Genomic DNA, 16289 nt, shown 5'->3' with positions numbered 1-16289 from the left:
AGACTACTTTTCTTTTTTTAAGAATACCCTATTCTGCCACTGACACTCACACAACCGTCCTGACAAGAAATTCATTATAACCCGCTGCACAGTGTGTGTGTGTGTGTGTGTGTGTGTGTGCATGTGTGTGAGAGAGAGAGATTTGCCCTGCTCTTGCCTTCCATATGATAACAAATCAAACCTAAATTTATTGTACATATGTGTCTAGACGAAGGGTCTGACTGGTTTGAAATCATTTAGTTTTCCAGCTAAACGTGAAGTTATTTGTGCGACCAATGTTTCTCAATGAGAAAGTTTTAAAACAAGGAGAGTATGGCATAAACAAATAAGATATTCTATACCAAGGGTCACAACGTCAGGAAAAAAAACAATGGTAAATACTAAAGGTCATCTAACCAAAAAATTAGCATATTCACAACAGTAAAAAATGATAAAAACTTTTACAATAGGTGAAAACGCTTTGCCTTATTTTTAATTGTTGGAATCAAAAACTGTCAAACTACAGTATTTAATTTGCCCCTTTGCAGAAACAAGCTACATTAGGCAGATGATGACATAAATTCAGACTACATTATTACTTGCATAAGGCTGAATATGAGTTGCAAAAGGACATTGTTTGTCACAATTTGTTTTGTCTATAAACTATTGGCTGGAAAGCATGGTATCATCTGAATCCAGGAATGTCAGTTTTCTTATTTCATAATGTAATTGTAAATTAGCACTTTGTTAGTATAAAGTATTATAACACATTTTAATATTAGATTTTTTGGGTAACACTCATAAACAACACTTTTTGTTAACATTGGTTAATACTTTAGGTATCATTAACTAACAATGAATATGATATTTAATAATGAATCTTCATGAATAAATAATATATTTATAATTTAAAGGGATAGTACATCCAAAAATGCAAATCGAACATAAGAGGATATCTTGAGAAATCTCTCAGCTTAGAGACTTATTTAAAAAGATTAAAAATCTTAAAGATCCCAAACTTTTGAATGGCAGTGTATATTATTATATATATTATACTAAGTTCCACAGAAGAAGAAAAAATCCATACAGGTTTGGAATAACATGATGGTGAGTAAATTATGACAGAACTATCCCTTTAACATTAATCTTGATCAAGAAATGCTGTAAAAACTGCTGTTCACTGATTTCTTAATACTTAATTCGTTAACTATTGTTAATCAACTTGTTGCTGATTTTTCTTTCCTATTGTACAATAAACAATTTTGATACTGTGACGCCACTACGATCTAGGTCCTAAAGTACAAACCAGTTGAGTACCACTGTTCTGTATCTGTAGTGCAGTAACTTCTCCCTCCTTATATTCTGACTGTTCCCATCATTAATCAAACTCCAACACCTCTCTCCTCTTTACTCTTTCCCTGTCCTCTTCCTTTCTCACTTTTACCCCACTCCATCTGTTAACCCCACCCTCTCATTTTTTACCTCCTGTAGTCTTTCGATGTGAGCTCGGCAGGTTTCCAAATCACTGTCTCCCGGGACAACGATGAGGCCCAGCGGAATCGCTACAGTAAGGATGGAAAGAGACGAAAAGAGAAGTTAGAACGAGCGATGAGGAGAAGAAACAGAATCTTTCCATCACTCTCACAATAACAGTCTGCTGCGTGTTGTGAAAAACTTGTCCCACATATTTCCTCTCAGGGGATACTGATCAGAAATGGAAGAAAGAGTAAAAAGAAAAGAAAACAAAGAAATACTTTTCTTAATCATTTAAGGTTTCAGCTAATTAATCTCTATCTTTGTGGATATACATTTAAGCAGTAGAGTTGATGAAGTTGATTTTTGGCAGTTGTATGAAACATGCACTGGTTCAGACTAATCTACTAATCTACAGAATCCTCATAAAACAAGGTCAGACAGTAATAGGACATGATAGGGAGGATGTGGCAATTTTGTCTGCACTAGCGTCTAAACCACTGCAGGCGTTTTGTGGACACATGGCTGTAGGCTTGCTCTTATACAGTATGTGTCATTGAGAGAATATGATGAAATATGATGTTTGTGCAGAGGTTGCTGTGGGTACATGCGTCCTCTCATGCATATGGACATTCTCAAGTCTAAGTCACTTTAGAGGAAAAGGGTGAAAGACATAGAACCTGCACTGAAATCCCAACTGTAGCGTGACGCACTCAATCACCTTAACGTTATGGAAGTGCAGTGGTGTACTTTTAAAGGCTGGAGGAGCAGTAGTCATGTCCAACCCTGAGCTGAATCTCACAGGCTTCAGAGAGGCAAGGTAATATTTCTAAATTAAATGAGCATTCTCAAGAGGACGGCAAGTTTCCTGACAAAGTGGGGAGCGAGGGAGTGAGAGCGAGAGCGAGAGAGAGAACGACAAGGGAAGCAGGAAGAAACGAGCAAAGAGAGAGAGAGAGTAGCGAGATATGAGAGAGGTCTCTTCCATTGAGGAATGTTGGGTTGCTTAGCAACATCTGAACAGTCATTTCTCAAATTCAATTCAGGTTTGTTCTCTGCTCTCTCTCTATCTGTTGAGTTGGTGGTATTGTCAAAGCTCATCAGAAGAGTGAAGACTAGTGACGGACAGCTGCGAGCAGAATAGACACAGGGGCGCGTGGCATAGCTTTCTATCACAAAGGAGAGAGTACAGAACAACTGTATACACTTGAAAAGTTTGATTTCAGTAAAACTAAAGCAATAATTTGTCTTTATAAAATGTCACATGAACATCATGCTAGAGAAATCAGACTAACAGGCCTAAATAAAGTGAGTAACATGTGCTGGTTGAACAAGCTACAAACACACTACAATTGGTCTCGGCATAGAGAGCTTCTGAAAAAGATCTGAGTGATGTGCAATGCATATTCAATAGTTCAATTATCTTAAGTTATTACGCATTGTGTCATATATACTTCAACAGATAGCTTGATTATATCGGTTCATTAAGATGGACTGTTGCGCGCACACACTCATATGTTACAGAGTATGGATTTTTGAGAACAGAAATGTGTGGCATTTTGATCGGCACAAAATAATCTGTCAAATTACAATAGCAGCATGAAGCTGAATCTGAACGTATTCTCAAAGACCCACAGACCCACATCAGGACGCACTATAATCACTCACTGTAGTGATGGGACGACACCTAGTGTTGACAAATAGAACTGCAGCTTAAAGAGATGGTTCAGTAGCAAAGTACCTAAACATTTAATATCTGACTGTTTAACAACAGAAAACAGTAATATCCAAACAACCGACAGTAATTTTTTGTGACACAAAATACTAAACTTTTTTTACAATTTTGCCATTTTTAATTGAAAATATGCTATAATTTAGACAAACAGCTTATTGCACTGTCTATTTATTAGGCATACGAATATGAGAGAACGTGTGCGAATTTTAAAGTCACCATGAAATCAAAATTGACAATTCTTTTTTTTAATGGAATTTTGCACCATTTGTTGTAAATGATTTATCCATGCATATCATTATTTTTTTCAAATCATGTGGCCTTGTAATCTTTAATCAAAATAACTTGCAGTGACATCTCTTCTTTGATGACGTGCTCACTGGTGCGAGGGCAGAACATCCTGTCACTCACATGAAATCGCAGCAACAGCAAACCACAACTATCCAATGATCCAATCAATTCCAGAGGGACAAAATCAAGTCCCGCTCTACAGGTTTTCTTGTTCAATAAGCTGTTTCACTTGGATATACATCACAATAGGGAAGAAAATACTATTGCCACTTCCATTTCATGCCGACTTTTAAAATAAAATATTATTTGCAAATAGTTCAAATTGATTACTTTACAGCTAAAATCATCAGTACATTTGCTGAACTGTAACGTTAATATGTGTTTCATACTCACAAGCTTCTTTGAGTTTCTCCTTGTCGTAGTGCAGAGCTTCGTAATTATGCATGCTTATACGGCTCACTCTGATCCGTAACCGTTCTGGAAATGGTTGCTGACTACCGGATGGAAAAAGATTCCAGTTAGAACAATCATACAAACAAAGGATGTACAGCACAAATTGAGGCTTTTGAGAACACATGCATGAAATAGTATGTTGACACTGTATGTACTGTCTTGGCTAGGAACAGTGTCTTGCACTTTATAAATGGCATTGCTGTCGCCACACTAATTAAATCTGTCTCCATTTCAGATATTTAGTTTTTTAACAGTGGTTTCATTATGGGCATATCTGCTGTCAATACAATGCATTTACCTCGAAGCACTCAGGTGTGAAATGAACAAAACCTAAGAGAGAGCGATTATCTACTTTCAGCAGGACTAAGCAAGATTGTCTGTCCTAAGCAGCCATTTATGAGGGTAATTTATTCACTTCAAGTTTTTAAGGAAATGGAATGAGAATGAGAGAGCGAATAAATCACACTAAATTTTCACACTTTCAGTAACAGCTCAATAGAGAAAGACATCAATCAAGCAGTTTAAATTTCTGCTCAATTGGCTTTTTATTAAACAAGCTCATACAAAATACTCAAGTGTGTGTGTGTGTGTGTGTGTGTGTGTGTGTGTGTGTGTGTGTGTGTGTGTGTGTGTGTGTGTGTGTGTGTGTGTGTGTATTTTCGTGATTTCTCCCCTCTAAAGAGCCATGCTCCTTTAACACTCATTCTAAAATGGCAGACCTTCTGTTTAATAGCATATGCACAATAGGGTGTTGCAACATAGCATTAATGACGATAACCGTGATATTTAAAAAATAAAATATTAATATCATGTTAATACTAAAAATATGATAAAAACATAAATAATACAGCGAATTCAGTGCCAATAACATATTACTATGGTCACGAAAAATCTTTCAAGATAAAAAAGCGAGACACTACATTCACCCGAGGGGTTTTCAGATTCTGTTAGACACCGTATTTTGCATTTTATCAACAATAAAACTATACTTGTATTTTGAGTGTGATTCATTGACCAAAAGAGAAAACACAAAAGTTAAAGATGAATTTGAATGAGAGCATTATATATTTTTTTATTTCTATAGATAATGCAATTTTATTGTAATAGAGCATTATTTTGTCCCATGACCAGTGTAGTGAAAATATATTGCAACAGCACTAATCTACACACAGAATCCAGGAATGAGTGTGCTGTCACATAAGTTGGACTCACTCATTGAGAAGTGGTATAGATGTGCGTCTCTTGGTTTTCTGCACCATGTTGGCCTGGTTTCGCAAGGAGATGTGAATAACAGATGGCGCTAGTTTGCAAGGCTCGCCATCCACCTGCATGGGTATTGACTTAAAGGTGGTAAGGGTGACTTCACGGCACTGATTTAGCCTCTCACCGTGACCTCCGACCTGCAGCGTGGCCTATATTCACAACAAACAAAGCAGGGAAAGGAAATTAACAATGCAACTTTAAAATCTCACTTCAACCTTATCCAATCAGGTGAAACATACCAGTGATGTCATTGTGAATCCAATGACCTCGATGCAGCCATCATCATGACGCTGAGGCTCAAAGTCATGATGCTCACTTGGATTGCCCCATGGCATTGTGCCCGCACAGTACCTGTGATTAACATGCACATCCAAATGTACATGTCACACAAACAAATCTAGAGCTGAGTGACATGTTGAGCAAAGGTAAGAAATGTTTCTTGAGCACCAAATCAGCATATTAGAATGATTTCTGAAGGATCATGTCACACTGAAGACTGGAGTAAGGATGCTGAGAATTCAACAAGTTGGAGAAAAAAGATTTTGTGCATTACCTGGGGATATTGAGGAAAACCAGGCATTGCAGCTTCAAATCCTGGACTTTCGAGGTCAAATCTGTGCCGTCACACTATAGAGAAGGAGAGAGAGAAGAAAGCAGCATAAACTGAGTAAGTCAGCAGAACAAACCAACAGTCAGCAGGAAAAAGGTTTCAACTCAAATTTAGACACACTACCTCTCAATGCTCAAGAGCCCAAAGCCCAAGAGGAAGAAACGCAAACAAACAAACAAGCATGCAAATATAGAGACTTTGAGTCAAGCCTAAAAATAAAAAAATCACAGCATATTCATTTGCATTTCAAAACACCCTGGCATGCACACATATTTCCTCTCTTGTTCTGCACAAAGGAGTTGTTCTGTACTTACCACCACTCTGATGTGTTTAGCCAGGTCTTTGGAGCTGCCCATCAAGAAATCAGAAAACGCTGTCTGTAGAAATAGGAAACAATATTTGCATTATTTGTCATCACCAACTCACTGTCATATTTATTAATGTTTCAGCTAACACAAGGCTTTGCAATTATTATAGTTGTGAAGTAACGGAAGTAGCGAAAGAGCCTTTTTTCTGGATGGAGGGAGATCTGAATGCAAGCTTGGAGTTGATTTTAAGAAAGCATACATTACTAGAAAAAAAGTCTGTCGTTTCACCGGAAGAACAAGTTTGATTAAGAATTACAAGGTCAAAACTAATTAAAAAAAAAAAACATACATCAAGGAATCGTTCACAATAAGATTGATAACATGCATTTATAAATGTGTGTGTTTCACTTACCCCTGCATAAAACATTTTGTTTCTGAATCGGCTATTAAATTTCTCAGGGTTGGCCTCTGAGAAGTAAGACGACAAACCATCATTAAACTCAATAAGTACCAATCAATCCGACCTCATAGAAGAAATCGTTTATTCTCACACGACTGCTGTCAGGCTAATAAACAGTCACAGACTAGCGCCTTTACACCAACCTCGAGATTCGTGGAACTCTAAAGTCACATGAGCATCAAACCCAAGGCTGAAGTAATTATTGAACACGTCTAGAGGGAGCTGTGGAGCAGAGAAACATCGATCACTCATCAGCTGCTTACATACTGACGCAAACCTGTGCTTCTGACTGCATGTAAAACAGCACTGAAGGTGAAGCTCTTACCTTGTCCGTAACCTGCTCGTCTCTTTCCTCTGGGCCCGCATCTGGGTTGGGCTTCACGATAAGATTCCATCGATCCAGCTGTACAATATTCCCATCCTCAACGTGAGACAGGATTTTACTCAGAGGTTCATCTGTGTAACCCTACATGCATACGGTTGTACAAGAAATGACCATTCAGCAAACAATACTTACAAATGGATAGTGAGCAGACTATGCTACATGAACTACATTCAAATTTACTATGGAGGAACATGATAAAGTTGGACTGATTATTTGGGATAATTGTGTATGAATGCGCAGAATTCTAACCGAAGTTTCACTCACCCCACCCCAGTTTAGCGTCCTAGCAAGGTCATTTCCTGTGCCCAGAGGAAGTACTGCCACAGCAGGAGAAGGGTTCAGCTGCAGCTGATCAAGAGCGGACAAGATCCAACCCACCTGAGAGAGAGAGAGAGAGAGAGAGAGAGAGAGAGAGAGAGAGTGAGAGAGAGAGAGTGAGAGAGAGAGAGAGAGACAGAGAGAGAGATGCATAAAAACTTCATTATAAAACACACACACAAAAAAAAGTTAAATAGCTGATATTTTGTTTTGTACAATCACATCAACCCAGAAAACCACACAAGAAAAATAACTCAATATGAATATCTGCAGTATTTAACGAATAAAACCGCAGTTCAGCAGGGTGGAGGACGGGTGGTTTAATCTCCTTATTTCAGTTGGACTTAAGGCAATATTCCTAAACTTCTCTCTCATGGATCAAAGTCAATATATGAAATATAGCTGCATTCAGATCCCACTTTAACACTCTTAATTACTCACACAAATGGATTACGGAGATGTGACAGCATGGGGTAAACCAGGACACAGACATCAGCATTATATGTCAGAAAACTCCTCAAACACATGACTCATCTGAATAGTGTCACAGTATTATGACTCAGGAGAATCATCTCTTCCTCTGCTCACAGTCTGGAAGATAAGACTGCAGTGCCACCCCCTGCTGGAGGGGCTCATAATCCTATACAAACCATTCACCAAACATCTACATAAGGGGATCACAGACTATGTGTTTGCAGATTATTGCCACATGCAGACACACACACACACACACACACACACACACACACTCACACTCACACTCACACTCACACTCACACTCACACTCACACTCTCACACACACACACACACACACACACACACACACACACACACACACACACACACACACAAACACACACACACACACTCACTCACTCACCGTGCCATCCCCACCACAGGCCAAAATTCTCAAGTTGTGAACTTTGCGATACATCTCCAAGCTAAAAACAAAACACCAATGAACATCCATGTAGAAAATATCAATGTATGATGAAATGTATGACAAAATAATCACAATATATATTTTTGACCAAATCGTGCAGCCGTTTACCGCAAATAAAAACAAATCAAAATAAAACATGTACTGTAGTGTGACCATTACAAGTGACCATTAACTGACATCAGAGAACCACAAACAACTTAAAATCTTGAATAGTACTTATTATACAGTTGTAATCGAAATTATTATACCCCCATTGCAAATCAGGTTTATTGACAAAATATACAGACTTCCAGCTGTTTGCAACGAACAAATCAAACAAAGGTACAAAAAAGGGTGCCTTACTAAGTACTAAAGATGCTTGGCATGAAGGGGTTGAATAATTTTGAGACAGTAGAAGTCATTAAAAGTTTAATTTTCAGTTGAATTTGGGGAAACCACTTGAAACATTTGTTGTGTTGAGCTATTTCAATTACTTTTGTTTGATTTGTTCATTGCGAACAGCTGGAAGTCTGTATATTTTGCCAAAACACCTGATTTGCAATGGGGGTTAAATCATTTTGATTACAACTGGGATAAAGGGGTTAACGCTGAGAAAAAAAATTTGGGAAGCCCTGTTCTGAATCATTCCATATACAAGTACTGACCCTTCCTGAGGACCCCCCTGACTGAGATCAAAGACCTGCCGAGGGTTCAGATACCACTGAAAGGACTGGATGATTTTAGCTCCCTGAAAGAGAGAGAGCAGAAGGGAATAGTTCATATAGGTAATTATCATTTTTATGCTTGCTGTATGGTGGTTATTGGTGTTAATATAATTACTATTAAATCATCATCATTATTATGGATTTAGAAGGTAATTATAATACCTGGTTTCCTCCACTCTTCGGGTTTACAAACACCAGCAGTGGCTTCATGAGTTGAGAGGGAATAGGTCTCACTATGAATGGCTTCCATCGAGCCTCCTAGAAAGAAAGATAGACAGAAATAGAGAGAGAGAGAGAGAGAGAGAGAGAGAGTGAGTGAGAGAGAGAGAGAGAGACATTAAATGAGACATGAGTCAAAAAATGCTTCTTTAATTGTATTATCCTCTAGTAAACAAAAATGTATACTTGTTTCTCATACCTCTGCTCCTTTCTTGCTGGATTTGCGTTTGAAAGACGCTCGTTTCTTCTTTTTGCTTGCCTTAAGTGAGGACTACGATTGAAAAACAGCATAATAACATTACTAAAAACGCAGGAGTTGCTGGAGTTTTTAAACAATCCAGGGAAGACAACAACACTTCTTTGGCAGAACAAAGCTCAAACAGTGCTTTTGTACTAGTAAGTAAAATGCTACGTTTTGAAAATTTACAGAATTCCTTAGGGTTTGCACTGGGTGGAATGTAGGTGTTTACATCTATCGTTTTACATGAAATTGAGCCATAGAGATGCTGATAGCACTGCTTACAGAGCCACCAAATTAATTTATCTAATTCAGTTGGCCATGCAACAACCTTAATAGAGAAGTAACAGGGTGTAGTGTATACCTGAGGTCGGCGAACCCGTATGATCCAGGTAGGAGGTACTATAACGGCGGCGTGTGCTCCTAATGAACACGGTTCTTCTATCTGCTGCAGCATAAAGCATGTCACCTTATTATGATACTGCAGACAGACAGAGAAATAGAGGAAAGTTACAAACATTTACATACTCTACAATACTAAAACACACCAATGCATTCAGCCTGAGAGACTTACTGCTTGTTTGCACCAGGAGCAGCTAATGGCTACAATCTCTTTACTGTGAAAGGCAAATTTCTGCTGAAATCCCTGTAGGTGGAGATCAGGCTCATTGAGATACATGTCATTTCCCAAACATATGTCACATAAACACTTTTATCATGATTCTTTCTTCCCACCTTTCCACACTGTTTGCATTTGCCCTCTTGTCTTCTCCGATGGACCCAGTGGTGTCGCACTATTGCAGGCTGTCATAAAAACAAGACGAGATCTAAAATAGCTGTCTCGTTCACAGATTATGACAATCTATGTTAAAAATGTTACATTAAACCAATTTAATGTAGTGATTTTATGCTGCGGGGCAAAGATCAAGATCAAATCTGAAGTTAGGGATTTGGTGTGACATGTGAACAGGATGAGACAGCAGAAAAGAAATCATGGAAATAGAAGACTTCTGGAGATGTACAGTATCTCACGAAATTGAGTACAACCCACACATTTCAGCAAACATTTTAGTATATCTTCTCAAGGGACAATGCTATAGAAATGAAACTTGGATATATTTTAGAGTAGTCAATGTGCTGCTTGTATGGCAGTATATATTAACTGTCCTCTGTAAATAACTCAAAATACAGCCATTATTGTCAAAATAGCTGGCAACAAAAGTGAGTACACCCTAAGTGGTAATAGCTGTACATCGTTTAACCATGCAAAGCCACATGTCCTATTCATAATTTTCATGTTTATGTCAGCTCGATAGGACCATACAAATTTGTGTATCTTGTATCAGAGCAGTTCAAATTTGTGCTTTGAGTTTAATTCTCTCATACTGACCACTGGATGTTCAACATGGCACCTCATGGCAAAGAACTCTCTAAGGATTTGAGAATTAGAATTGTTGCTCTCCACAAAGTTGACCTAGGCTATAAGAAGATTGGTAACACCCTGAAACTGAGTTACAGTACAGGCCATGGTCATACAGAGGTTTTCCAAGACGGATTCCACTTGGAACAGGCCTCGCAAGGGTCAATCAAAGAATTGATTCCTCGTGCTGTGCTTCAGGTGTAGAAGCTGGCATCAGAAAACAGACGCATGAGTTCTGCCAGCATTGCTTTAGAGGTAGCAGAAGCGGAAGGTCAGCTTGTCAGTGCTCAGACCATACACCGCACACTGCAACAAGTCGGTTTGCATGGCCATCGTCCCAGAAGGAAGCCTCTTCTGAACCTGGCTCACAAGAAAGCCCGCAAACAAAGATACACTAAAATGTTTGCTGAAATGTGAGGGGTGTACTCCCTTTTGTGAGATACTGTATCCAAAAACTGTGTGAACTCATATTTGAATGCTATGATGCAATGCCTATACGAATGTGGGAAAATGTATAATTAAATACTAGGGGGACAAACCCTCCCGCCCTCCCCCAGACATACAGAATACTAAAATGATTTAGATTTTCTTTTTATTCTAAAACAGCAGTTGTAAGTTATCTTTCAGGGTTAAGGATTGGGATTTGGGTTCTATAGGGTTAGAATTTTGTCATATTTCCAAATAAATAGATTAAGATCCACAAAATTAAGAGAAATTTACACAAACACAAAGAAATCAAAAACATGAATAAAATGAGTTTTGAAAATAACAAAAATGTTTGTGTTACAAACACAACTTTGTCTGGCATTCATTTGTGGATTGCTTAATGTGCATGTGTGGATCGGCACATGCATTTGTGGATTCGGAAACATTTCTAGCATTGTCTGCCTCGCTGCCTGCTGTGCTGTGAGTTTTGTCTGCTTCGAGGCTGTAAGCTCCGTCTAAGCCTCGTATTAGCTTCGTATTTCTTTCTGTTTTGAACCATCATTTACTATCATTTCTAATTGTTTATACTACTAATTACAGCTTTCTTATCATTCGCTAGCTTCCGTTATTCTTAGCACGACACACTAGTAACTCGCTAAGTCTGTTAAGCGCCACCCGTGCGCTCAGTTTATTTATTTATTTTTCTCTCGCGCAATAATCACGCCTGCGCCTCTGAGTTAATAAAAGCCCAAGTGAGTAAGAATCAGTCAACAAACACGGTGAGTAATGTCTTGTCCTGTTATTGTCACCTGCACTTCATGCCACGTTTAGTATAGCCTTCCCCGTCGGCAATATAGGATATATATGTGATAAATGCAAGGAAACAGTCAGGCTGACGGAGAAGATTTCAGAACTAGAGACACGCATCAAAACTTTAATTGAGGATAGTAAGTGTGCAAGAGCTTTAGATACTATTTTGGATGCGCCTAGCATAGTGAACCCTTTACATGATTCGGTTCCGGCTGAATTATTGCCTGTGCAGCCAGGCAGATGGGTGACAGTGAGCGATCACTCTAGTCGCGGATCAAAAAAACACCCTTCCGTTCCAATTACCATAACAAATCGATTTGCCCCACTCAGTGAAACACCGACTGAGAATTCTGTTGATTGTGCCCTGATTCGAATTGGCGATTCGATTACACAGAGCGTGAAAATAGAGACACCAGCCAGCATAGTCACATGTTTGCCGGGAGCCAGAGCGCCTGACATCAAAGCAAATTTAAAAGTGCTGGCTAATGCTAATCGTAAATTCTCTAAGATTATTATTCACGTCGGCACTAATGATGTTCGACATCGCCAGTCGGAGATCACCAAAATTAACATTAAAGAGGTGTTTGAACTCGCAAGTACGATGTCAGACACTGTAATTTGCTCTGGGCCCCTTCCTGTCCGAAGGAGGGATGAGAAAGTTAGTAGATTGTGTTCACTCAATGGCTGGCTGTCTAAGTGGTGTCTGCAAAATAATATAGAATTCGTAGACAATTGGAAAAGTTTTTGGGGCAAACCTGGCCTGTTGAAAAGAGATGGTATTCATCCCTCCTGGGATGGTGCTGCTCTTCTCTCTAGTAATTTGGCTCATAGTCTTAGAGATAAAACATGACAATCTGGGGCTCAGGTCAGGAAGCAGACAGACTGGATAAACCGACCGTCTGCTAGCGGCCTAGCGTCACCAAGGTCAGGTAAATCCCATCACATAGAGGCTCTTTCACCTAGATATTATCATATAGAGACTGTGTCTGTTCCCCGAATTTGGAAATACAAAAAACTTCCAAAACTATCTAAGGTTAAATATTTAATTAATGTTCAACAAAAAAAAAATAGATATAATACAGATGAGCAAACGATAAAGCTTGGGTTGCTGAATATTCGATCCCTTACTTCAAAAGCACTTATTGTTAACGATATGATTTCAGATTATAACCTAGATGTGCTGTGTTTGACAGAAACCTGGCTAAAACCAAACGATTACATTACTTTAAATGAGTCCACCCCGCAAGATTAATGTTATAAACATGAACCTCGTCCGAAAGGCAAAGGGGAGGTGTTGCTGTAATTTATAGTAATATTTTCAAAACCACTAAGAAATCTAGTTTTAAATATACTTCTTTTGAAGTGTTGGTGCTTAATGTAAAAATATATAGTGTAAACGATAAATCACGTTTGACAATTCTGCTGGCTACTGTATACAGGCCACCAGGGCACCATAAAGACTTTATCAAAGAATTGGCTGACTTTCTATCAGAATTAGTATTGGCTGCAGATAAAGTACTAATTGTTGTTGATTTTAATATACATGTAAATAATGAAAAAGATGCATTGGGATTGGCATTTAAAGACCTTGTAAACTCAATTGGAGTTAGACAACACGTGTCAGGACCTACTCATTGTCGTATTCATACTCTAGATCTAATATTATCACATGGAATAGATGTCGATGCTGTTCAAATACTGCAGCAGAGCAACATCTGCAAGATCTCAGACCATTATCTAGTCTCATGTAAATTACATTTAGGCAAGGCTGCAAAGCCGACTCCGTGTTATAAATATGTTAGACCTATCACTTCTGCCACGAAAGATTGCTTTATCAATAATCTTCCTGATCAGTTTCATCATCTCAGCATCCCAGATAGCTTAGAATAACTCGATATTGCAACAGAAACTTTTAACTCTCTCTTTTCCAGCACTTTAGACGCAGTTGCTCCGCTGCGCTTGACCCTCTGGGGTCCAGAAACGCGCCAGCGCGTTTTGCAGATTTTTATCCACATAGCAGCAACATAGACTTAAAATACTCCATCATTTTTGGTCATATAAATAAAATCAATACATGATCATAAACTATAGAGGGTCTTCTTTTTTTGTGTACACTCACATTAACATCAAAACCGTGTGCTTTTGTAAAATGGAGAAAATAAACGGGGTGTGCTTTCTGCCTCTCTGTCTGCGTTACCTTTTTTCTGGAGCATGTCTCTAAACTTAAACAAAGCTCAGCGAATACTATTCAGACAAGCATGAGCAATATATCTTTATAATCATTTATGTTTGTACTTTTAAAATATCTAATTCAAAACTAAAATAAATATTCTCTGTTTATGTAATCTATAAAAAAAAAGAGAGAGGTGTCAGCCAATCTCATTATCGTTCTCTCAGCTCATTATTCTGCTGAATGTGACACGCCCACGGAGAGCGTGCGGTATTCAAACGCAAATTATCTGAAGCAACACATGCAAAGTGTCAACGTCCCTCATAAATGCGGTAACACAACAATCAGATTAATGTACTATTTCTTCTTGCGAGGCTGTGTGAGGAATAATCCTGGGACATTTACCTCAGAACATGTGCTGATTTATTTTCATTTCGAGGAGCAACGGATCCATCTGAGAAGTACGTTTTTTTTTATTATTGTTCTAATCGCGATATCATAGTGTATGTAAACCGCAAAAAGACTGTTTAAATATGAATCGCGTCTGTGTGTGAATGAATGAACTGAACAGTTTTTACCAAACCCTATTGCTATAGTGAGATGAGTGAAAATCGACTGAAATATGTTGAAATAACGTTAAAATGTCTTTGTATTAGCAACGTATTAAACTGCAAATTAATATTTATATGCCCTAATATAGGCTCATAAAAACAACAAACGTTATGCCTATGTTACAGACGAAATATGAAAGACAACATTTCGTTGACTAGTTTTGGATAGATTATTAACTGTTTACTGTAAACTAGACTACTGCCACATTGAATAAGCTTTTGTTCACCAATTTCTGCACAAATGTTAAATATATTAGGCTATGTTTGTTTTGTCCAAAATAAAGTCATCAACTAGGATGCTATTATAGTGTTTGTTCCAATGTAGGCTTTATTCAAACTAATGAATCCTTAACTTTGAAATATGTATGATAAAATATATACTTTAGTTTTTACAAATAAATATTACACTTGAAATATCCATCTGAGAAGTTTTTGAAAAATTTGATTCATTTTTTGCTATAGGAGAAGAAGAATTTTGCAAAATCGTTAACTCATCTAAATCGACAACTTGTATGTTAGACCCTATACCGATTAAAGTACTGAAAGAGATGGTTCCAGAGGTCATAGATCCTCTTCTCAATATCATTAATTCGTCTTTGTCTCTAGGATACGTACCAAAACCCTTTAAGCTGGCTATGATTAAACCGCTTGTTAAAAAAAACGCAACTTCCTACGGAACTAGATCCTACGGAATTAGTTAATTACAGGCCGATCTCGAATTTGCCTTTTCTGTCAAAGATATTAGAAAAGGCAGTATCCTCACAACTGTGTTATCATAATATCATGCATATTTCAAAGTTAAGGATTCATTAGTTTGAATAAAGCCTACATTGGAACAAACACTATAATAGCATCCTAGTTGATGACTTTATTTTGGACAAAAGAAACATAGCCTAATATATTTAACATTTGTGCAGAAATTGGTGAACAAAAGCTTATTCTTTTTTTTGTTTTAATTATTCTGATTTCTTTTGATTATTTTAATTTCTTCTATGTAAAGCACTTTGAATTACCATTGTGTATGAAATGTGCTATATAAATAAATTTGCCTTGCCTTGCCTTGCCTATTCAATGTGGCAGTAGTCTAGTTTACAGTAAACAGTTAATAATCTATCCAAAACTAGTCAACGAAATGTTGTCTTTCATATTTCGTCTGTAACATAGGCATAACGTTTGTTGTTTTTATGAGCCTATATTAGGGCATATAAATATTAATTTGCAGTTTAATACGTTGCTAATACAAAGACATTTTAACGTTATTTATTATTTATTACATTATAACGTTATCTCTATTAGTGTTACTTGATCTTAGTGCTGCATTTGACACCATTGACCACAACATTCTATTAAATAGACTAAAAAACTATGTTGGCATTAGTGGAATTGCACTAGCATGGTTTAAATCATACTTATCTGACCGTTATCAGTTTGTAGCAGTAAATGAAGAGATGTCTTATCGGTCAAAAGTTCAGTAT

At 37.7% G+C, this 16289-nt stretch overlaps 1 protein-coding gene across 15 annotated transcripts in view; it reads right to left on the bottom strand.

The window, feature by feature from the left end:
- Positions 1 to 16289, bottom strand: part of dgkza (diacylglycerol kinase, zeta a) — a 114025-nt gene that overhangs the window by 33645 nt on the left and 64091 nt on the right. For all 15 annotated transcript variants that reach the window (XM_077229143.1, XM_077229144.1, XM_077229146.1 and 12 more), the window contains 17 exons: positions 10113 to 10181; positions 9952 to 10023; positions 9742 to 9858; positions 9339 to 9410; positions 9083 to 9178; positions 8861 to 8943; positions 8154 to 8214; positions 7219 to 7332; positions 6895 to 7035; positions 6713 to 6791; positions 6522 to 6577; positions 6116 to 6178; positions 5745 to 5818; positions 5431 to 5542; positions 5141 to 5340; positions 3869 to 3969; positions 1462 to 1541 (listed from right to left, as the gene is read on the bottom strand). In XM_077229143.1, the coding sequence (XP_077085258.1) occupies positions 1462 to 1541; positions 3869 to 3969; positions 5141 to 5340; positions 5431 to 5542; positions 5745 to 5818; positions 6116 to 6178; positions 6522 to 6577; positions 6713 to 6791; positions 6895 to 7035; positions 7219 to 7332; positions 8154 to 8214; positions 8861 to 8943; positions 9083 to 9178; positions 9339 to 9410; positions 9742 to 9858; positions 9952 to 10023; positions 10113 to 10181 (1590 nt within the window). The remainder of the gene's footprint in view (positions 1 to 1461; positions 1542 to 3868; positions 3970 to 5140; positions 5341 to 5430; positions 5543 to 5744; positions 5819 to 6115; positions 6179 to 6521; positions 6578 to 6712; positions 6792 to 6894; positions 7036 to 7218; positions 7333 to 8153; positions 8215 to 8860; positions 8944 to 9082; positions 9179 to 9338; positions 9411 to 9741; positions 9859 to 9951; positions 10024 to 10112; positions 10182 to 16289) is intronic.

The sequence above is a fragment of the Siphateles boraxobius genome, unplaced genomic scaffold (genome assembly GCF_051911475.1).
Source record: "Siphateles boraxobius isolate OS27281-9 unplaced genomic scaffold, OSU_SipBor_1 130, whole genome shotgun sequence".
NCBI lineage: Eukaryota > Metazoa > Chordata > Actinopteri > Cypriniformes > Leuciscidae > Siphateles > Siphateles boraxobius.
This window is presented reverse-complemented; position numbering and strand designations above follow the sequence as displayed.